We start from the raw sequence: 24,448 nt of genomic DNA on the forward strand, positions 1-24,448 counted from the left end.
ATTTTAATCATGTTATATATCGATAAACGCTACAGCGGAACGAAATAGCGATTAATTAAAGCTTCAATATCTTCGTTAAACATAAACATGATTGGAATGCTAATGGATAATTAATATATTATAATATAATAAAATAATTCAGTTATTACGGAGCACATATTTTAGTAGGTATTTATGTATTTTAATTAAATATCTGAACTTTCCCTTGATTTCCTGCTGGGGCGTGACGAAAAAATTGTGATCTGATAACCACAATAAGTAAAGAATAAAAGCGTTTTTGTTCATTTTAGGCAGCGAAATGCTATACATGGAAGTATTCTGTCCGCTCAATTATGACCCAACGCAAACTACCCCGCGATAGGCGGTACTTACAAACTGCTCGATTGGCAATCTCAGTACCACCGAGATGACAGTCAGTGACAAATGGCTAAATTGATTTATAAAAACAACGTTTTTTTGTATTTAAAAACATATTCATGTGTCGTGAAGTGGTGCAGAAGTTATTTTAGTTCATACCAAGGACAGTGGAATCACTTTTCACTTGTAGTAAACCGATAACTTCAGTAGAATTTGGAAAAAACATGACGATTTGTTTTCAATACTACCGTGCTAAGCTAAAACGTAACAACTGCATACGACTTTCATAACAACATACGACTTTTTAAATTGCGAGGATAATAGGGATGGTGTTATGCTAAATGAAGTAGACTATTTTATTAACTTGTGTTTGGTTTAGGTATTTTCTATATAATTATAAATGTAGTAATAAATTCCTTCTTACAGATTTGTATTTTCCTTTTTTATTTCATGAGATGAAGCTATAAAAAAACTACCTAGTTATTTCAAATTAATAATCAAATTTGGTATTGTCATTTTACATTACTTTCCATTCAGATTCCCACAAGATGCTATTCGCAGAGAACTACGGAAAAAAGCTGTCCAATTAGAGAGACATGAAATTGAGTGGATGCCTGGCAAGATATCTAGAATAATGTTCTATTCATGAGATATAACCCGTGAGATAATCATACCCGGTCTCCTGGGTGCATTACATTTGTTATAATTACTTTTCATATATTATAGTTTGATATATCGTTATTTTGAATAACGTAATAAATGGCATACTACCGTAATACTTAATTAACGGTATACATAATGTTGTTGTTGGTATAATGGTCATAAGGTATATTTACTCTTCGTTTAATATACATTGCCATAATTATTACATACTCTAAAGCATATTATTTGTTATAACAAGAGACATTACATAATTATTTATGTGGCATAATAGTTGCATGACATAAATGGGTTAGGTTAGGTTGGAACTGCGACTCCGCATAAACGAATAACTACCTAACAAAAGGAGGGTTAGGTTAGGTTAGAACTTTGCCCCTCCGTAGAATAAAATACTCTAGGAAAAAAAGTGGTTTAGGTTAGGTTTGAACTGCGACTCCGCATAAACGAATAACTACCTAACAAAAGGAGGGTTAGGTTAGATTAGAACTTTGCCCCTCCGTAGAATAAAATACTCTAGGAAAAAAAGTGGTGTAGGTTAGGTTTGAACTGCGGCCCCGCAGAACGAAAACCGTGAAAAAATTGGTTAGGCTAGGTTAGAACTGCGACCTCCCCAGGAAAAAAATAGCTAGCAAAAGCAGTAGGTCTGCGTACTAGTTATAAAAAGTATGTAAAACTTTACGTTATCAGTAAATGAAATATGACAAAAACATGTTATACAATATATGTATTTATACTTGATAAAATTGTATGAAGTATTACGTTATACAAAAATATAATATAACAAATGTCATTATAAAATATGTCTATATACTATTTGAAAATTATATTACATTAGGCATTATATCAATGACAGTTTAGATGAAATCACAATATAATAAAGGAAACGTATAATAAAAATTACATTATAACATACAATAATATATCAAGTGGCGTTATAACAAATGTATGATAGTTTTTTTATAATTATATTAAACATTACACACCCCCGGTCTCCTATATGTAGATACATTTTTCCTATCATGCTTTCACTGAATTAATTTAACAAATACACACATTATCTGAAAATGTTGATCATTTGAATCTACCCTCTACTGTCACATATATGTAGGTTCTCTCTCAAGCCATTTCCGTCAGTAGAAAAGAGCGGCAAACATATTAACTCACATTATAGACGGGTCTAACGCGTTTTATATTCAATTACCTTGATTTACCGACGTAAATCAGTTTCGTTTCGTATAATGTGAGTTAATATGTGTTCAAAACGCGAAAGTTTAAAATATTATAAGAGCGGCAAATTTAGAAAATGTAAGCGCGCGAACGGCTGTGGTCCTATACAAAATTTTAATTTTGCACCTTTTTCTACTGACAAACTTGCTTGACCGGCTATATGTATACATATAAAATATTCTGAACTGAAAGTAGGGATTTATTGTGACTCCGCCTGTTCAAATATTTTTGACCCGATTCGTGTACCCATGTAAATTTTGCAGACTGTATAGCCAGTCCGATTTCTAAGATCAAGTTCGCCATACATTTACTATGGCGTACTTGATCTTAGAAAAACGGACAGACTATACCTGAACGTGACTTCGCACTGCCATGCAGATTGATAATAAAATATACAAAATACTTATTATAGCGGAATACATTTATACAACAATGATATATTTACTTATGTTGAGTTAGTCTGTCGTGTCATAACAACATTTTAACTAGTTATCTTTTAATCTGCATTAAATTATTATACGTGAATTATTTGACTGGTTCTTCACTGTATGGCATAAACCTATCCCTGTCCAAGTCATATTCTCTCGGAGTAAATATCTATGGAGTAGAGACGCGCACTAATTTCTATCTGAAAAATTCTGTCGTTTTTGGCGCGGGGGACGAGGTAACGCACACAAATAATGTTAACACTAATGCATTTTTAGCATGCGTCGCTACACACGCACACGACAAAATTATCAAACACTAGCAAAAACTATATTCACACAAGTACAAGAACAAACACAGACAACCCTGTCCGTGAACGAGATGACGTCAGTTCTAAGTAAACCTAGATAGTGCGAGGGACGCGCCGATAATATTGTCGATAAAATTGACAATGAATTTTAATTTCTGATTTTATCAATTATAATAATAATACAATATCAAGTCTTTGTACCAGCATTTTACTAACTTTGAATTTTTGTATTGTTTAGATGTTATTTCTAATAGTTTGTCAATTTGTTTAGGGCGAATCTTGCAAGCTGATATAGAATGATTTTTTATTATCAGTTCATTAGTTAATATTTTACATGTTGGTTTACTTCTGAAAGCAATGCAATATACTATCGAGCATGCAGATCTGATGACAGAGATGGAACGCGGCCATAGGATGTCATTTAAGGGATATTGAGTAGGGGATAATTAGTATATATATCGGCGGTAGATCGTAAAATCGGGCATATCGAGATATTCCTAGGCATATCATGAAACGCCGCCATTTAATAATCTGCCTTTTGCATTTTTTGCCCCGGCTAGTGCTGCATTCTTTGTGGCATTTGGAGCAGAATGCGTAGGTACTAGGTAGGTACTAAAATCATACGCTACCCAAACACGTACTATAAGTAGGCTGTCAAGCCATTTCAATGGTTATCATTTGCTAAAATTAGGACATCCTACTTATTCGATATGCCTAAATGTTGAGGTTTGAACGGTATGGCTGGTGGTCACTAGTCAGATCATGACATGCCGGCGTTTCATGATCTGCTTAGGAATATCACACCTTGAAGTTAGCACGATATGGCTGGTGGTCACTAGGCAGATCATCATCTGCCTAGGAATATCACTCCTTGAGGTTTGTACGATATGGCTGGTGTTCGCTAGGCATCATGACCATCTGTATATTATTCATTATGTTTATATCGATTTTACCGATATTGGTTTTTATGGTGTCCCATCACTAATATTGGTACGGTGATACCAGAGTAATAAATTAAAAGTGCCTATTTATGGAAAGTGACAGCCGTAAATACCTTAAATTTATAAAATATTTGACATGTTAAATAAAAATATATAGCTGGTCAAGCAAATCTTGTCAGTAAAAAAGGCGCGAAATTCACATTTTCTATGGGACGATATCCCTTCCCGCCTACATTTTTCAAATTTGCCGCCTTTTTCTACTGACAAGATCTGCTTGACCAGCTATATGTAGAAACTAAAGGAAAAATTAATTAAAAAAAAAGAGTCTATCGGTAATTTTACGTTATTTAGGGGTTGTGCACAAATCACGCGAGATGTTTTCGACTACTTTTTGATCCCCCGTCCCCCTTTTCTTTATTCTTATAGATCTATTTATTTGATTAAATAGATTAGGTTGATATGAAACTAAGGTGTTATATAAAAATAATGTGTTACATAAATTATATGTGACGTCCCACGGGTAAAGGTACCTTATGGGGGTTGGCGCTTACGCTATTATTAACGCCGCTCCAATATTATTGCGGCGCCATGCGACGTAAGCGCCGGCCGCCATAAGGTACCTTTTTCCATGGAACGTCACATATAACAAAAAGCAACGCAAATAGGGCATATTACTGCAATGTTCTGCCGCCAGAGTGTAGCACTAAGCTAGCTAGTAAATTTTCTCTTTTCTCTTTATCGCTCAAATATGCAATAGTGATAGAGAGGTTAGATAACGAAATTTAAATTTTCTTGTTCCGCGGCGGACCCCCAGATTGTGATGGATTGTGGTAGTCGCGCCCCCTACGCAGAGTTTCGCATAATATTTCCTATTAGAAATTCTACTCGTACCTAATTAATATTTAGAAAGTCTTCTTTAGAATTACCCTAAATTAGATCTAATATCATATCACTGGTATCACTGTCAGATTGACAATGTTTTTTAGTTATTTGCAAAGTTAATGCACTATTTGATAATATTTAGATGTAATAGTACTTACATATGATAAGAAACGTGTTCTTTTTGTAGACTAGACGTTTCCGATCTCATTTTGCACGAGAAAACGCTGCAATTCGGCATTTTCGGCTCCTATCATTCCGCTTAGACTGACGTTTGCTGAATGGCGTATGACGTGTGGCAACTAGTTTTATATAACCTCCTTGACCGGCGGCCGCGATCTTTTTGCAGAGGGGAACGCCTGTTAATGGCCGCTCCATAGATATTTACTCCGAGGCGGGGGACGAGGTAACGCACACAAATAATGTTAACACTAATGCATTTTTAGCATGCGTCGCTACACACGCACACGACAAAATTATCAAACATTAGCAAAAACTATATTCACACAAGTACAAGAACAAACACAGACAACCCTGTCCGTGAACGAGATGACGTCAGTTTTAAGTAAACCTAGATAGTGCGAGGGACGCGCCGATAATATTGTCGATATTTTATTGACAATGAATTTTAATTTCTGCTTTTATCAATTATAATAATATTACAATATCAAGTCTTTCTACCAGCATTTTACTAACTTTCAATTTTTGTATTGTTTTTAGATGTTGTTCTAATAGTTTGTCAATTTGTTTAGGGCGAATCTTGCAAGCTGATATAGATTATAGAATGATTTTTTATTATCAATTCATTAGTTAATATTTTACATGTTGGTTTACTTCTGAAAGCAATGCAATATACTATTGAGCATGCAGATCTGATGACAGAGATGGAACGCGGCCATAGGATGTCATTTAGGGGATATTGAGTAGGGGATAATTAGTATATATATCGGCGGTAGATCGTAAAATCGGGCATATCGAGATATTCCTAGGCATATCATGAAACTCCGCCATTTAATAATCTGCCTTTTGTATTTTATGCCACTGCTAGTGCTGCATTCTATGTGGCATTTGGAGCAGAATGCGTAGGTGCTAGGTAGGTACTAAAATCATACGCTACCCAAACACGTACTATAAGTAGGCTGTCAAGCCATTTCAATGGTTATCATTTGCTAAAATGTAGGACATCCTACTTATTCGATATGCCTAAATGTTGAGGTTTGCACGGTATGGCTGGTGATCACTAGTCAGAACATGACATGCCGGCGTTTCACGATCTGCTTAGGAATATCACACCTTGAAGTTAGCAGTGTTAGCACGATATGGCTGGTGGTCACTAGGCAGATCATAATCTGCCTAGGAATATCACTCCTTGAGGTTTGTACGATATGGCTGGTGTTCGCTAGGCATCATGACCATCTGTATATTATTCATTATGTTTATATCGATTTTACCGATATTGGTTTTTATAGTGTCCCATCACTAATATCGGTACGGTGATACCAGAGTAATAAATTAAAAGTGCCTATTTCAGCCGTAAATACCTTAAATTAATAAAATATTTGACATGTTAAATAAAAATATATAGCTGGTCAAGCAAATCTTGTCAGTAAAAAAGGCGCGAAATTCAAATTTTCTATGGGACGATATCCCTTCCCGCCTACTTTTTTCAAATTTGCCGCCTTTTTCTACTGGCAAGATCTGCTTGACCAGCTATATGTAGAAACTAAAGGAAAAATTAATTTTCAAAAAATAGTCTATCGGTAATTTTACGTTATTTAGGGGTTGTGCACAAATCACGCGAGATATTTTCGACTACTTTTTGATCCCCCGTCCCCCTTTCCTTTATTCTTATAGATCTATTTATTTGATTAAATAGATTAGGTTGATATGAAACTAAGGTGTTATATAAAAATAATGTGTTACATAAATTATATAACAAAAAGCAACGCAAATAGGGCGTATTACTGCAATGTTCTGCCGCCAGAGTGTAGCACTAAGCTAGCTATAAAATTTTCTCTTTTCTCTTTATCGCTCAAATATGCAATAGTGATAGAGAGGTTAGATAACGAAATTTAATATTTCTTGTTCCGCGGCGGACCCCCAGATTGTGATGGATTGTGGTAGTCGCGCCCCCTACGCAGAGTTTCGCATAATATTTCCTATTAGAAATTCTACTCGTACCTAAATAATATTTAGAAAGTCTTCTTTAGAATTACCCTAAATTAGATCTAATACCATATCACTGGTATCACTGTCAGATTGACAATGTTTTTTAGTTATTTGCAAAGTTAATGCACTATTTGATAATATTTAGATGTAATAGTACCTACATATGATAAGAAACGTGTTATTTTTGTAGACTAGACGTTTTCGATCTCATTTTGAACGAGAAAACGCTGCAATTTGGCATTTTCGGCTCCTATCATTCCGCTTAGACTGACGTTTGCTGAATGGCGTATGACGTGTGGCAACTAGTTTTATATAACCTCCTTGACCGGCGGCCGCGGACTTTTTGCAGAGGGGAACGCCTGTTAATGGCCGCTCCATAGATATTTACTCCGAGCATATTCTAATCAAATATGAACCGCGAACTCTCGGCGGCCAGTACGTACAGCAAGAAGGTTATTAGCGGATTAATGTCGCTGATTGGTAGTTATTGACATTATATGCATTTCATCTACACTTAGCTATGTACCATTAGTGTAATAAAGATGACTCTTATTTTGTTTACCAGCTTTGATTACAGGCTCTGTAAACGCGTCGTCTTATTTGAATGTAGGCGTAATTGTGTATGTGTGCTAATTTGGCCCGAGAATTTGAACGGTAATGTTCCTAAAGGCGGTATCCATGGTTATATATGATCGCAGATTTTAGGTATCGTTAAACCTTTGAAGTAAAATTAAAATTGCAAGAAATGTCGATAGTTTATCGATATGACTTTATCGACATGGCTACAGCAAGGTGGTTCCACGTTGTTAATTGTACACTAAACAAAAGTGGTCACAGTGACAGCTCGCTTAGACGTAATCTTTAAGTATATTATATCTATGACAACTTCAAAATACTACCATATCTACTATTTTTTTAATTATGGCAAGTATTTTTTTCAAATGTTTGACAGTGACTGTCAAGAATGTCATGTCTACGACTTTACGTCATTTTATAGTGTAAAGTTGTTTATGTGAGTGATAATTCATTTAATTTTGTGGTAGTTATTATTAAAGATGTAGTACGAGCGCGTGCGTGCGTGCGATTTATAAAATTACGTTTTATTTTCTAGCTGTAGAAAAAAATACAAACTGTTTAATATTTATGTTGTATATATTATAACCCCTCCTTAAAAATGGGAGGAGGTGATCTGGTACGTAGCAAGTAGCAAGCATGATTTCTATAATATTCACGCAACTGTTATTAGTACGTTATCAACGAAAGATCTTATTTTGTTTTTTTAACAGAACTCGAAGAAATCATGGCATCCCAACACTATGAAAAACCAGGAGCGTGTTTGGAAGGCGGAGCAAGCCAGTGCAGAAGAGAAAAAGCGTATTCTGGAGCTACAGAGAGAGCGTGCCGAAGAGCGCGACCGTGCGGAGCTCAACGATCTCGCCAAACGTACAGCTGGAGCCTCAGGGGCCAATGACAATCGCTTGCATTGGATGTATGATGTACGTAACAGTTACATTGTGAAAAATGAAAAAATTCATTTGACTAAAGTTGAACTGAAATAGTTCCAGTCTTTCTTTATGTGGCATTCATACTCATAGTGAAATTAAAAATTCAGTGAAAATGATACAAACAAAATCTGAAGCTCTTAAAAAAGCTTTTTTATTTTTTATTTTATTTAGAAATTTGAATCAGTCAACAAGGCCCATATAACAAATACCTTAGAGACTAACATACATATGTATTTTATAAACTTAAAACTAAACACTATTTAGACGACAAAATGGCGTGGCTCCATTGCATCGGCTGCTCTTGAGTCAGATGCGGCAGTTTGCCCCGGAACCTTCGAAACACGACACCTTTTATACTTTTATGTTTTACCTTTTATACTAGTAGCTTTCAGTTTGTATCATGATTTTTATACTTACATTACTTGCTATAGTTGCAATATTAAGATTGTATCATGATTATGTAAAAGAATCATGAAGCCTTTATTCTCAATTTATTACAGAAACCTGATAAAAAGGTCCAGCAAGAAGATTTTCTCCTTGGCAAAGCCATTGACAGCAACTATGAGGCAGATAAAGTTGAACCGGATTACATCCCTGCTGTGGCTCGGAGGGTGGTAGGTTCCAGCATGCTGGCCAGCGTGGGCGACGCGCAAGTCGACCTGGTGAGGAAGATGCGAGAGGATCCACTGATGCTAGTGAAGGAGAGGGAGAGAGCTGCCCGGGCGGCCCTGTTGAATAACCCTCTGCAAAGGCGTCGCTTAGCAGAGTTGCTCAGGAGAGATCAGGTAAATGCAAATATTTTAGCATTTGCCTTCATTGCTAAAGTCATTGGAGTAAACTGACATTTAGATTTCAGTTTTTTCTTGCGCAGGTTGAATACTTTGTTAATTTTTGTTTTTACATGTTAACTTGTAATAAAGTCTTGCAAATAAATTATAACCTATTCACATGTAATTGTCACATTGATTCAGAATTTTGCAAGTATTTATAATACAGATACAACAATAATTACAATAATTTGGCAGTCACATCTGAAAACATTGATACAGATGAAGTGCATACATATTAAGGTCATGTATGCATATTTTTGGCTCTTTGTCCGTATCAATATTTTTAGATGTGACTGTACCATCAAGCTGAACTGATGATGGAGCCAGAAGAAGGACTCCAGTGGGCCCAGACTATGTTCAAGTTGGCAATTAATATTGTGTGTTTTTAACAAACATTTTAGATATAAATTTATTCACCCTTTATAATTTCATGGCTATTTACCAAATTGGATAAAATATCTATATCTATATAGTTTATAATAACATACTTATTAGAATTACATTTTTTGTCACACTTATGATTTTATGTCTCTTTTTCAGGAACAAAGAAATCAAAAGAAGGAAAAGAAAAAATCAAAGAAAGACAAAGATTTGGATAACATGCTAGCTGCTAAACTCACCGCAATGGGTGAGAAACAAATTGACCTGGCGGCTCTACTGGCTTCTAACGATTCCAGTTCCGATTCTTCCGAGGAGGAGGAGCATAAAAAATCCAAAAAGAAGCACAAAAAGTCAAAGAAACTTAAAAAGGAAAAAAAGAAGTCAAAACGTGAAGATTCCAGCGATGTTTCCTCAGACGTAGATAATACAAAGAAGTCTAAACATAAGCCTCGCGTAGAAAGAAGCAAGTCTCCTAAAATTGATACCAGAAACCAGAAGTCACACCATCGGGGCGGCAGCCCTTACGACTCAGATTACGAACATAGTAACAAGAAATACAGAAGAGCCGAGAAAACCGAAACGAGATCGGACAAACCCGGCCACGGGCGGATGCGGCGGGACAGCGCCGAGCGCGGAAGGTCGCCCGACCGGCGGAGGAGACGGCCGTCGGAGGAGCGGAGACACGGACAAGACCGAAGGCGACAGTCGCCCGACCGCCGGACACGGCCGAGGTCGGAGGAGAGGACGCGCAAACCGGAGGAGAGGGCCCACAGACCGCTGGAGCGCGGGCTGAACAAAGCGGACGCCCGGGGAGGGTACAAAAAGAAAGTCGGGATGAGCGCCTCGGAGCGCTCGGCGGCGTTAGCGGCCATGACGGCGGCGGGCGCGGAGCGCGAGCGCGAGCGGGAGCGGCGCGTGTCCGCGCAGCGCGCCGCCGCCGCCGCCGCCGCCGCCGAGCGCGCCGCCGCCGCCGCCGAGCGCGCCGCCGCCGCCGCCGCCGAGCGCGCCGCCGCCGCCGCCGAGCGCGCCCCGCCCGAGCCGCGCGCGCTGCGCACCGAGGCGCACCAGCTGCCCGACTCGCTCGAGAGCCGCATACACTCCAACCGGCACTACATCCAGCGGGATCGCACGCACATGGACAAGCCTTTTGCGCGCAGGTGACCTTGACTCTAACGCGACGACTGTTGCTGGCGTTTAAACTTTACGACTGGCCCGTCGAGAGGAACACCGCTTTCGACTGGAATTTAGATAAGTCTTGACACGATGTGTAGTTACGATTAAAATTGTGTCAGAAAAAGGAGTATTTTTTTAATCTGTTCAAATATCAAATTCTAATATAGGTATGACAGTTTTTGTATGAGCAGGAAGTCGTTTTAACCCTTTTCCAGGCCTCACCAATCTAGGTTTTCCCAAAAAATCCAAATATATTCCAATTAATCCAACTAGATATAATGGTTCATTTGAAGACAAGTCACATTTCCTGAAAGTGCAATCTAATTTAAAACTTAAATCGGAATGCTAAAGTTGAAATTCTATTGGTGCCTATGTGGTCAATAAATCATACTATGCCTGGAAAAGGGTTAAATATAATCCTTTTGTCGTGTTTGTGTGTTTTGCATCTACATATAAGATCAGATATGGCCGTAGGTGCTCCGAGGGGCGCGTGTCACATTTTTTAATGGATTGTCATCGTCGTCCGGGGCACGGCATATTTCTTCGGCGTCTGGTGTTTAAAAGGTTAACCTTGGTGTGCTTTTTTACTCTGCCAGATAAAAGTACAGTTGTAAACAGACTGAATAATAAATAAATGATAAGAATAAAGCAATATAGGTATTTTATTTTATAATAAATAATATAAATAACAATATCATTTCAAGAGACTGGAATACAAGTAGCTTCTTGTGATGTTTGAATCTATATGATGGTAGGCATGTAGAGAAACGGCCATCAATCCAAGGGTATTTTTTCTTTCACGATCTAAAACATAAAGGAAGAACAACTGTAAATACCTATTCTATGATATTTTTGAAATGAGACAAAGTTTTGCTATTGAGTTAGCCATTTTTTGCAGCTATCCTCAATAATTGGATACTGGATAATGGATATGATATAACAGACATACTTGACAATAGTTATTTGTTTTACAAGGGGGCAAAGTTGTTGTTTAACCGCTCGTGCTACTATTGATACCCGAGCAAGCGAAAGATTCCAAAATTGAACCACGAGCGTAGCGAGTGGTTCGAAAACTGGAATCTTGAGCGTTGCGAGGGTTTCAAAGCACGAGGGTTAAACAAAATTTGCCCCCGAGTGCAACACAAAATTTTTAACCACACCAGCCCGAAGCAAATATTAAATGTAAAATATCAAACAAAATCAAACCAAATCAAATCTAAATGAATATTATTAATATATATAATTGGCACTGGAATGACCTACATATGGGATCTAGAGGCACTGTATATAATTTAATGTAAATAGTTATTGTGATTTTAATGTTAATTTAATTTATTTTTGATTTAATTTAAATTTAATTTCAATTTAATTTCAATTTAATTTCAATTTAATTTCAATTTAATTTCAATTTAATTTCAATTTAATTTAATTTTAATTTAATTTTAATGTAATTGTGTTGACATGTATATTTAAGTTTATTTTTAATTTTATTATGATGTTATTATTGTTTGTAATTATGTATGGGTATATTTTTTGCCTGAAATAAAGAATTTGATTGATTGATTGATTGATTGATTAAATATTTATCATCCAAAATCATCATTTAAAAGTCAATTCTACCAGCAAACATAAGAAAACAACTCAAAATTTGCATTTGATTACTTTGCCTCACATGTGAATAAAATGCAACTTTGCTATTAGTTTTTGAAGTGCAAAGTAAGCCTTTCCGAGCTGGTGTGGTGAAAATTATTTTTCACCACCCCAGCTCATATATTATCCTTCAAAAAATTATGAGAAATTTGCATTTTATCGAGAAGAGTGTGAAAAGTGGCAAAGTAAATGATGCAAATTTTGAGGTGGCTGTTACAGATGACTTTAAAATGTTTTTTTTTTAATGATAAATATTTAGCGTTCATTTGATTTGAACGTTTTACAGTGTTGGGGCACCTACCCGTACTTGTACCATGCGAGTTGACGGCGTTCGTGTTTGCTCGGCTAATAAAACGGGGTATTAAATAAGAATACCGCCACTACCATGTGGTTCTTAGATTTTGGGTCGCACTGGCTGGCTCTCGTACACTCCCATACCTGGGCCATTTTATTTAAAGTTGTCCCCTACACTTTTTTTTCAAAATTAGGATTTTTTAAGTTATTTCTACTTAGAATCATGGGCTCTTTTGATCCTAATAGGAGAAAAAAAGTGTCCCAAGATTTCCATACATTTTTCGATCTTTCCATTCTGAAACCGCCATACAAAGTCTATGAAAAAAAGTGCTCAGCGCCGCTAAAGAAGTTTTCACTTCAAAATGGTAACGGAATGGGAAAAAGTAGAAATAACATAAAAAATCCCAATTTTGAAAAAAAAAGTGTAGGGGACAACTTTAAATAAAATGGCCCACCTCCCACTCGCTCGAGTTGGCCCAACGTGTATTCTTAGTAAGTAGGTATAAGACCTCTTTGGCTTTATTATTCTCATACACATAGGTACATTTACCTGGCGAGTGCCTGTATGTGCCTGGTATGTGTAACTGACAGAAAACGTTAGTTTGAACGTCCTAACCTCAGCACACATGCCAGCGTAGATGGGGTCCGAGTCCCACGGGCCGCGCTCCGGCAGCGGCAGCGCGCGGCGCCGCAGCTCCGCCACCAGCTCGGGTACGTCCATGATGGGGATCGGGTCCAGCGGCCGGCACAGCGCCGCCAGGTACTCCACGTAGTGCACCCTGTCAACAGTTGTATATGGAGGTACCTCGACGAGGCTGCGGCGGTACAGGCCGTCGAGCGAGCCGTAGGGCCGCGGCGGCGGCCGCAGCGCCGCGCGCTTCACGAGCGTCTCCAGGTCGTCGATGCCGAGGATCGGCAGCGGGTCGAGCGAGCGCCGCCGCACCAGCCGGCTCAGGTACTCCAGGTAGTGGTTCCTGCGGACGCGGGTGCGTTTCGTTACAACCAAATCTCATAACACTACTCGCTCTCGTGTATCCTATCCTAAAATTCCTTAAGAGATTACTGAAATGCCCTCATCTTTGGTCATAAAATGGGATTTCTAATATACCTATCTGGAAGGAAAATGTAATCTGTTTTGTAAGATAAAAAGCTCTACATTCAAAATAGCATAACAACAAAATGGTTAAATAACTTGCACGACAGGCACTCGTTCGCTCACATTCTTTGTTTATTACGACGTAAAATTAAAAAAAACTTTTTTTATTCGAGTATTTTTAAACAGACACAATTTGCCTTTCAGAACTCTTGAATCCAAGATTAGGTACTTATTTGGTTATCTCGTCGACAGTGGAACCGTACAGATAAAAGTCTTCTAAAATTAAAGTTACAAGAATGTGAATAACAATTCTAATTTTAATAATAAATCTATGGAAAAGACATACAAAATTTATTACGTAATTATCAAGTCGTAACGAAACGCATCCGTATCAAATGCAATTGCACTTACACCGCTACCTGTGTCCTCGCCTTCTCTCTTTTCCAATACCAATTAGAGTGTAATCATTAGACATACCATAACTGACATAAATTAACAGTCTGAGCTTATAATTGTTAATAGAAAAACTACGCTAAGTTACACACAAAAAGAGAACATTTAAATGGTAAGAACGAATGCCTGCGTGCTTCAATGTACCTAAGTAGCTATAGTTAAGCACTATTTTTGAAAGTTAGGTTAGTGTACAATGATGTGATATGAGAGATACGAGTTGACGTGTAGGTTACTATACTATACTCCTATCTCTCATATACATAATCTTCATTAATCTCTAGTTTTAGCAGGCGCTAAATAACCATTGTATTCAATTCAATGATTTCACTTCTCTATACTGTCTCGTGTACGTGACGAGAGGTACTTACTCTAGTTACTTTCAATCTTCTGTAACCTTGTGTTAACTGCACCCAAATAAAATAGGTATAGGAAGAGTTGTCATGGCATGGTCCTTCCGTCCGGATAGTTCTAGTGGTAATGCACATACTTGCAGAGGCCGGCGTGCTTGGGCGGCGCGTCGGCGTTGCAGGCGCTGTCCACGAGCCCGGTGGGCGTCTCGCGCTGCAGCTGCACCGGGCAGCGAGTTGGAGACCCTTCTGGCGCCTCCACTTCGAATGTTACGTTGTTCATCTGTAACATTTTTCTTTATTGTGAAATTGAAATTTGATTGACAGAGAGTTAAAATGCCAAAATGATGTACGTATGTACCTCAGCTGAAAGGACATAATTAGGTACGTCTAGTGTGGCACATCCAAAGAGTATAGTAAGTATATTAATTGGCACATCTACCTCTAGTAGGTACAAAGGGTCATTCAGATTGTATAAGATGTGAAAAGTCTTATAGTACATTCCATGTTACACTCACACATGCAACAGGTACTATGTGATAGAGAAGATGAGCTGCATATTGGGGTTGTTGATGGGGTGGAGGGAGGTAGGTACGCGGTTTAATAATGAACCTTATGTAGTAGAGAACAAGGTAAATGGTCGCTTTACCTGCAATAGCGTCTGCAGTTCATGCGGCTCTTTATCGCGCAGATAGAAGAGACAGTTTCTCGGGTGGTGCGCGTGCAGCCCTAGCCGCGCGCAGTAGTCGCTGAGGCCGCAGCGCGCGCCCATAGTGAACGGTTTTCCACAGCCGTAGCAGAACTCGTACTTGCATTGCGTGCACGTGAAGTGCATGCAGCCGCCTCTGCAATCAAATTAGATTATCATTTAATAGGTAACAGTTGCTTATGTTAAGCTTCTTTCACCTAAGTGACGCGCGAAGTTTCGCGACGCGTTCCAATACGGCCGACACCTAAAGCGAGTGCCCACTGTCCGGCCCGCGGGAGCCAGGCTCCAGGGGTTCAGCATTCATTGAGAGCGGAACTGTTCCTATCAGCAGCAACCAGACACCCTCCCCCGGCGCAAAAACCGACGGTGGCCCGCGCGAAAGTTTCTGAGGCGCAATATGGCCCTCAGGTAAAAAAGTTTGGAGACCCCTGACCTAAGTTAAAAAATTCTAGAGCCAATCGGGTGTTCTAAGTAACTGACAATCGTTTATAGAAAACGGCGATGGAAACTTAAATCATGTAGTCCATCCATAAAGTGGCCATGCACTTTTGCAGATGGGTGTATTAGGTACCTTGGAAATGATTACATGGGTTTTCGATTGGTGTTTGTCGATAAATGATTGTAATCTTGGCTATTGCCCCTAATAAGCTTTAGAAAATGCTCGAGACACGTTCTCGCTCAAGCCCTCACACTACACTAGTGACGCACCTAGACAGCGAGTACTTGAAGTGGCAGCGCGGGCACTCGAGCCCGTTCTCGCGGAGGTGCTGCTGCACGGCAACAGAGCGCTCGGGGTCGTTGACCTCCAGCCACGCTGCTCGCTCAAGCCCTTACACTACACTAGTGACGCACCTAGACAGCGAGTACTTGAAGTGGCAGCGCGGGCACTCGAGCCCGTTCTCGCGGAGGTGCTGCTGCACGGCAACAGAGCGCTCGGGGTCGTTGACCTCCAGCCACGCCTCGCTCAAGCCCTCACACTACACTAGTGACGCACCTAGACAGCGAGTACTTGAAGTGGCAGCGCGGGCACTCGAGCCCGTTCTCGCGGAGGTGCTGCTGCACGGCAACAGAGCGCTCGGGGTCGTTGACCTCCAGCCACGCTGCTCGCTCAAGCCCTTACACTACACTAGTGACGCACCTAGACAGCGAGTACTTGAAGTGGCAGCGCGGGCACTCGAGCCCGTTCTCGCGGAGGTGCTGCTGCACGGCAACAGAGCGCTCGGGGTCGTTGACCTCCAGCCACGCCTCGCTCAAGCCCTCACACTACACTAGTGACGCACCTAGACAGCGAGTACTTGAAGTGGCAGCGCGGGCACTCGAGCCCGTTCTCGCGGAGGTGCTGCTGCACGGCAACAGAGCGCTCGGGGTCGTTGACCTCCAGCCACGCCTCGCTCAAGCCCTCACACTACACTAGTGACGCACCTAGACAGCGAGTACTTGAAGTGGCAGCGCGGGCACTCGAGTCCGTTCTCGCGGAGGTGCTGCTGCACGGCGGCGGCCGAGCGCTCGGGGTCATTGTCCTCCAGCCACGCGGCGTACTGCTCGCAGCTCAGGCCCTCGTGATTCGTTGACCACTGGAACATGCCATAATATCAGGAACACATCCACTGCTGTATAATGATAAGTCTAAATGTCCTGATTGCAATAACCATTTTGCTTGACATGGTTGACGCTAATAAGGGATGTGGTTAGGTAACTTGGGCCGAATTTAAACCAGAAGAATTCTTTCATGTCGTTCAATATATCCAGCAAACTTGGACTTAAATACTTGAGTTTCCCGTTTTAATATATTAAATATGTCTGTGTCCCACGGAAGTTTGTTATCAAAACAGCAGGATTCTTTGATTCCTTTTCGGTACACAGGACCTTTAAAACATATATAGTTACAAATTTATATTGGGTAACTAGTAATCCTCACCGGTTTCCTGCAAGTGGCGCAGCTGACCGACCTACATTCGGGACACCGAAGTTTCTTTTGCTTCGGATGCACGAAGAATCCCGACGAACACTCCACGCACCATCTGAAGTTCGGGTCTCTCGCTAGAGTCCGGTCTCGCAACTGGAATTAAAAACTGTCATGTAATCCATAAATCTACAATAAGTAGTGCGTTATTGTTTAGAATGTATTTATTAATCATAATCAATATCAATACATTTTATAAAACAAAATCCTCCGCTGCGTCTGTCTGGCTGTATGCTCGCGATTTTCATGGGGTTTTCACCTATCAATAGAGTGATTCTTGAGCAAGGTTAGGTGTGTAATTTGTTTTTTTTTTGGTATTAAGTAAAGGTAATAGGGTAGAGAGAGTGGAGCGGTGGTGGCCGAGTGGATATGACGCCCGACTTTCAATCCGGAGGTCGCGGGTTCAAATCCTGGCTCGTACCAATGAGTTTTTCGGAACTTATGTACGAAATATCATTTGATGTTTACCACTAGCTTTTCGGTGAAGGAAAACATCGTGAGGAAACCTGCATACATCTGCGAAGAAATTCAAAGGTGTATGTGAAGTCCCCAATCCGCATTGGGCTAGCGTGGGGACTATAGCCCAAGCCCTCTCGCGCATGAGAGGAGGCCTGTGCCCAGCAGTGGGACGTATATAGGCTGAAATGATGATGATGAATGATGAATAGGGTAGATATTTGCTGAAGGGGTCGAATGGATTTACCCGAGTTTGAAGTTAAGCGACACATCGACACACACATGTGCTGAAATTATTAGAAATTTTATGGTCACGGAATAAATTAATTAGTTGGTTTTTCCATACAAAAAACAGGTGCCATAACCCTACCACTTATATACTATTGTATTGTTTTCAATGTTTTCTGTCTAATGTGCCCTATAAATAAAAATGTGTCATTGACTATATCTAAAAGTGAATACGTGCACGTTCCATTAATTTGAGCCCGCGTGGGAGGTTGCTTATACGATGATGAATCTCGATCATTTATCTCTTTTAGACTCAGAGACAAATGCTTTGTCAATGCCTACCTTTCTCTGGAACAATTCGTGCACGTCTGCGTCCAACAGCACTTTGAGCAGTATGTCGAGGTGCGCGAAGTACTCGAGCCAGGCGTCCTCTTCCAACGTATCTAGTTCAGGTTCTTTGCAGTACAGGCACACACAGTCCACAACGCTGCGTTCCGTCACTTGCATTGATTGACATAGATCATTGGTCTCTTTTGGACCGAGAGACGCATGCTTTATTATTACCTTTCTCTGGAACAATTCGTGCACGTCTGCGTCTAATAGCACTTTGAGCAGTATGTCGAGGTGCGCGAAGTACTCGAGCCAGGCGTCCTCTTCCAACGTTTCTAACTCGGGCTCCTTGCAGTACGGGCACACGCAGTCCACCACGCTGCGCTCCGTCACCTGCACGGTGAAGTACAGGCGCGCGCACTCGCGACAGCAGCGGTGGGTGCAGCGCAGCATTGACACCATCTGGATATATCACATTACTAAATTTAATACAAACATTTTAACATTTTGCTCAAGAAACATTTTAATTTCTTACAAACAGTAACACAATTTATAGATAAGTATATTTTATTTTTTAGCTTTAGTTATATTAATTGTAGTTAATTTCAGTTTTATATTCATTTTATAACACTTATTTATATAATAAATGAGTTTTTTACTGTAACACAATCATACAGTATGTTCCGAACGAACAGTTACTGAGGACCTCATTGACCACCTACGCTAGCGCCAGCACCTTCCTCCACTGTTAGTCAGGCGGATGTCTTTCTTCCCCCGGTAACTACTTAAAAAGTCACCACTCTTCTCAAAGAACTAGCCTAGTAGGTTGTTCCTACTACAGTGTGGTGGTCTGCATAGGTTTTTGGACAATTTAGATGATGAGAGAGCACTTGATGAGTTGAGCAGTGGCAAATCTGAAACATCACTATTAGCTGCGCCTGCTCCCAGCTCTCGTACCTGGTGCTCGGGCAGGCGGGAGGCGCACAGCTCGCAGTCCTGGTGCAGGTAGGCGAGCGCGGCGGGCAGGTCGGCGCACTCGAGCGCGGCCAGCAGCGCGGCGGGAGCGTCGGCGCCGCGCGCCACCAGCTCCACCGCCAGCTGCGCCTGCTCCCAGCTCTCGGCCGCGCCTTCGGCCAACAGCATACGCGCTTGTCTCTGTAATAAAATTCACAGCCGTAGTTTAATATCGTTGACACAATTGCGCCTTTAGGTTGGGGGTATAGCAAAGTAAAGTCTCATATAAACCGCGGGCCAGGAGCAAATATCGTCAGTCATCACCTCCCGCTTGATACTTTGTCAGATGATAGTTTAGATGCTATCATGAATTAAAAAAATAGTCAGCCGGTTGTATCGCGGTGGAAAGACCGTCAGTTGATCATGTCCGCAAATCCATAAGACGTTTATTGAAATGCCTGATGAAATCCTACATGCAAAGTTTCATGATTTAGTTATTACTATAATAATAAGGTACAGCGCTTATTTTTTACATGTTTATGCAAGTAGCTGACGGTCTTTCCACCGCTATACAACCGGCTGACGGTTTTTTTTATTTATAATAACATCTAAACTATCTTCTGACAAAGTATCAAACGGGAGGCGATGACAAAATTTATTTAATTTTTTTACATGTTTCGGTGGCTGCCATTCCTCAACCCACCAACGGAGCGCCAGCTGACGTCCATGAGGGATCATCATACATAGCCGTTAACCAATATACGAGTTATCACCCGGGAGGCGATTGGTCTTGGAAGTCTGTCCGTGGCTCGCGGTCTAATATTTTAGATATTTTATAAGAGACGCCTAGGGACCGCTAAGCAGACATGGAAAAGCGATACAAATTTAATACATCCTTTTTTATCGCAAGCAAAGGTACTGGTATATAAATGGAAGTATGTATATGAAAAAATATTACAAAAGGGAATGGTTAGGTACCTCAGGTGAGCCCTCCGGAAGCCGCACGTGAGCCAAGTCGATCAGCTGTCCCGAGACACGACGCAAAGTGAGCGGCGGCGGCGGCGATGGCGGTCGTCGCTCCGGCTCCGGCTCTGGCTTGACCACGACTTGCACTTGCGAATCGTCAGAATCACTCTCCGTCCATTCGTCTTCAGTGTGACATGTTTCGCGGAAAAATGGCTGCTTCTTTTCTTTTGAAGGCGTTTTTGGCGGAGAGGGTTGTTTAAGTTGTTGTGCTTTCGCAGGGGGTTGCGGAGCAGGCTTCTTCTTATTCAAAGTCGATGTTGACGGTTTAACCTCTATACTATTTGCTGCTGGAGGTACCGGAGCTGGTGCTTTTCCAGTTTTTGGATTAAATAACCTAGACTGCAGTTGCTTCACATGGCCGCTGCTGATATTCCCAAAATGAGCTTTAGGGGGACTCGGTGCGGGAATCTGTTTTATAGATGCTCGCCGTACAGGTACTTTGGAAACAAGTACCTTCGGAGCAATCTTGTCTACTTTCTGTTTAATGCTGGGCAAGATTTTAACAGGCTTTGGTATGTTGGACCTGGTGGGAGTATTCTTCTCATCTTTAGGAGGACTTAATGATTTTTTATCTGGTGATGTACTAGATCTCGACTCTGGTATTGCTTCAATAACTTGGTTATGTATACTTATGCCTTCAGTCTGAGGCGTGTTATTATCGATGTCGTTGTTTATTTGCATTTCCTTATCTTCATCCTCTTTATGAGTGTTTGCAATATCAGATTGAGATAATTCAGAACTTTCTATTTCGTTCAAATTACTTTGAAGGGTATTTGTGATTACAATTAGTTGTTCCACAATTTCATCAGTAGTGTTAATGTTATTTGGCGATGAAGAAGAAGTTTTGATATCCATTTCAATATCAATACTGGCGTCATTAGCAATATTTTCTACGACTTGATTAATATTAGTAGCATTATCATCATTATCTTCTTCGGAAGATTCCTTAATGTTTAATTCTACGGTAGTTGCATTATCTAACAAATCATAATGGGTTTCTAGTGGTTCGTCTATGAATGGCAATTCTTCGATAGTTGCATTTATTATTATCGGTAGTATATTTTCACTTACTGTTGCTACTGATGCGGGTACAGGGTTGAAAACCATTAGGTTTATATCTTGTTTAATATAAGGCGGATTTTGGATATTAGGTACCATAGAATCTTGTTCAGAATTAGATTTTTGCTTTTTCTGTGTCATAGGTTGGTCCGTGCTAAGTTCTTCATAAATCTCTTCAAATGTATTAACCGTAGCAAAATTGTTGTTGACGTCCTGACGTTTTGGACGTGTTTCTATTTTTTCTGTGTCTGTTCCTAACTGAACAGATATTGTATGTTCTTCTTGAAGGCTCCGTGCGATGGAATTTAGTATTTCAAAGTTTGTTTGTTGTATGGCATCGGTTTGTGCTTCTATATGATCCATTGCTTCCTCAAATTGTTCGTTTTCCTCAGAACTGGTCCTATCTAAGACTGGAGTGCCTTTTCCGGTATTTTGATGCATTTCTCCGTCTTCATTTTCACTACTTGTATAATCTTTATTTTCTGTAGTTAAGTCTTCAGTTTCCGCATCAGATTCACTGTATGAAGATTCATGATCAGTTGATAAATCAGAGTCATTAGAACTATTATTACCCTCACTATGTGATGAGTTTGAATCATCGAGAGAATTAATGTCTGAATTAATTTCAGCTTTCATTTGCTGGATAAGTTTTTGAGTATTATCTACAATATCGTTCAAGTTCTTTGAATCATTGTCTATGACAATATTCTCGCGTTCTGTTGTGTTTGCGGGTGACTTCTTTGCTGTAACTAATTTATTTTTTGACTTCATGATATATTTAGCAGAAGTTTGATTTCTACTTTCAAAATTTGTTGGGGTAGTTTCAACATAGTTTAATATTTCTGTTTCAGTCTTTTCTTTACTTACATTGGATACAGCTTCTTGAACCGTGGTATCCAAAGCAACGTTTGAAATAATATCTCTCATTTGACCATTAATTGGCACAATCTTAATTGCATTGTCTTGCTCAGATGGCGGTAGTGTTTCTGTAGTTTTAAGGAATTCGGCATTATTATCATTCAATGTTACCTTATTACTACTCGCATTAAAGTTACTTAAATTTAGACTATCACCAGCACCATCTTGACTAACGCTAGGTAAAGGGCTGTGCCTAGTCAATGCATTGTAAGCATTTATGAAATCATTTTCTGATTGGCCGAGGTCGAGCGACTGTGTTTGTTCCGGTTTCTTATCTAAAGTAACGTTAGCATCCTTCTCATTTTTCACGTTATTACTATCTGCTACTTGTATTGGTTTGTTATCAACGATAATATTAGTATCTGTTCTTACTTCTAAATTATTGCTATCTAATATTTGTTCTGAATTATTATCTATAGTAGTATCTTTGCTTTGTTCCAGATTATTGTTATCTGCTAGTAAACCTTTCAAAAGTAAATTTTCATTGATGGACGGAATCCCTGCTTGTATAAGTAACGCTTTTAATTTTTGAGCTATGTCTTCAGTATCTATTGCGTCTACTTTCTCTTGTGTGTTTGGAATATCAGGAGCACTCGTAAGTTTCTCTGCCTTTACCTTACTACTAGTCGGAATAGACGTGAAATTTGTTTGAGCTGAAGCTAAATCTGTCGGTACCGAAGCAAAATCTGTCGGAGTTAAAGCAAAGTCTGGTGGAACCGATGCGAAATCTATCGGAACCGAAGCAATATTATTTCCTAAATTGTCCAGCTTAATGTGAAAGGGTAAACCCCAAATATCTCTGTCAAGATCCATGTCAAACACGCTCGGAGTTTTAGCCGGGAGTGGCAAGTACATCCAGTCATCATCTTGAAATGTTTTCGGTATCGGCTCTTCGAATTCATCTGAACTGTCGTCTGCTGAAACGTAAACATGAATTAATACAAAAACCATGTCTGTGTGTTTAGCTGAATCTTTCAAAAAGTTTGAATTTAGTGAGTGAAAGAGTTACCTATTGATAGTGTATAATGAGCTAAGTCTCAGTACAGATCGTTTCCTATATTTTTTGGTGATAGGACGACCAGAGTTACAACATAAAGCACGGTACCGTGCAGCGCCATATACATCAGCTGTCTAATTCGAAGCACGATTTTTTATTAAGTTGTACGTAACTTACCCAGTAGCCGTGAATAACGTCGGAAAATTACTTACCACGCACTAGTCGGTCGGCGGGCAGCGGCGGCGGCGGCGCGGCGTCGACGTCGGCGCCGGCCGGCGAGCCCCACACGCGCCCGCGCAGCCGCCGCTCCTCACCGACGCTGCCCTCCTCCGCCTGCAACAACGTTCTATTACAAATTTACTAAGATACATTTTAGATGACAGATGGTACCTACTAGAAGCAATCGAAGCAAGCCGCGACGGATTTTGGTGCACCTTTACCTACATAGATTATAAAACAAAAAAAGATGAATTGTAATCTTTTCTGCACTTGTGTGGTTGAAGTGTACCTAGGTACCTATTCCACTATCGCTCGCTTACGAACGCTTCTCTTTATTTTTTTTTTGTGTGCTTTTTGTTTTTGTTTTTGTTTTGTTTGTAATGGACTGCTACTTTAACAGAGCGTAACTTTTTCGTAGATAAGGTATTAGATAGGTAGTAGGTAGCGTGTAACATATAGCTAAACAATAATAGTTATTTGTTTTACAAGGGGGCAAAGTTGTTGTTTAACCGCTCGTGCTAATATTGATACCCGAGCAAGCGAAAGATTCCAAAATTGAACCACGAGCGTAGCGAGTGGTTCGAAAAATGGAATCTTAAGCGTTGCGAGGGTTTCAAAGCACGAGGGTTAAACAAGATTGGCCCCCGAGTGAAACACAAAATTTTTCACCACACCAATCCGAAGCAAATATTAAATGTAAAATATCAAATAAAATCAAATCCAAATGAATGTTATTACATATTTATCATCCAAAATTGTCATTTAAAACTCAATTCTACAAGCAAACATAAGAAATCGACTCAAAATTTGCATTTGATTACTTTGCCTCACATGTGAATAAAATGCAACTTTGCTATCAGTTTTTGAAGTGCAAAGTAAGCCTTTCCGAGT

The 24,448-nt window shown here is 40.0% G+C and overlaps 2 protein-coding genes across 2 annotated transcripts in view; one reads left to right on the plus strand and one right to left on the minus strand.

Moving 5' to 3' along the window:
- Nucleotides 1–8,004: 8,004 nt before the first annotated feature.
- LOC134790588 (pre-mRNA-splicing factor CWC25 homolog) lies at nucleotides 8,005–11,299 on the plus strand. The gene is made up of 5 exons (XM_063761437.1): nucleotides 8,005–8,161; nucleotides 8,256–8,465; nucleotides 8,975–9,259; nucleotides 9,845–10,645; nucleotides 10,709–11,299. The coding sequence occupies exons 1-5, from the start codon at nucleotides 8,144–8,146 to the stop codon at nucleotides 10,844–10,846; spliced, it is 1,452 nt and encodes a 483-aa protein (XP_063617507.1). The 5' UTR covers nucleotides 8,005–8,143; the 3' UTR covers nucleotides 10,847–11,299.
- Nucleotides 11,300–11,502: 203 nt separating this feature from the next.
- Nucleotides 11,503–24,448, minus strand: part of LOC134790382 (E3 ubiquitin-protein ligase lubel) — a 58,152-nt gene continuing 45,206 nt past the window's right edge. The window contains exons 16-25 of the mRNA XM_063761151.1: nucleotides 23,551–23,671; nucleotides 20,317–23,258; nucleotides 19,342–19,539; nucleotides 18,619–18,846; nucleotides 17,326–17,466; nucleotides 16,830–16,981; nucleotides 15,348–15,543; nucleotides 14,839–14,981; nucleotides 13,608–13,776; nucleotides 11,503–11,662 (exon numbers count right to left, since the gene is read on the minus strand). Of these exons, the coding sequence (XP_063617221.1) occupies nucleotides 11,633–11,662; nucleotides 13,608–13,776; nucleotides 14,839–14,981; nucleotides 15,348–15,543; nucleotides 16,830–16,981; nucleotides 17,326–17,466; nucleotides 18,619–18,846; nucleotides 19,342–19,539; nucleotides 20,317–23,258; nucleotides 23,551–23,671 (4,320 nt within the window). The 3' untranslated portion in view covers nucleotides 11,503–11,632. The remainder of the gene's footprint in view (nucleotides 11,663–13,607; nucleotides 13,777–14,838; nucleotides 14,982–15,347; nucleotides 15,544–16,829; nucleotides 16,982–17,325; nucleotides 17,467–18,618; nucleotides 18,847–19,341; nucleotides 19,540–20,316; nucleotides 23,259–23,550; nucleotides 23,672–24,448) is intronic.

The sequence above is a fragment of the Cydia splendana genome, chromosome 5, assembly GCF_910591565.1.
Source record: "Cydia splendana chromosome 5, ilCydSple1.2, whole genome shotgun sequence".
In the NCBI taxonomy this organism is placed as follows: Eukaryota; Metazoa; Arthropoda; class Insecta; order Lepidoptera; family Tortricidae; genus Cydia; species Cydia splendana.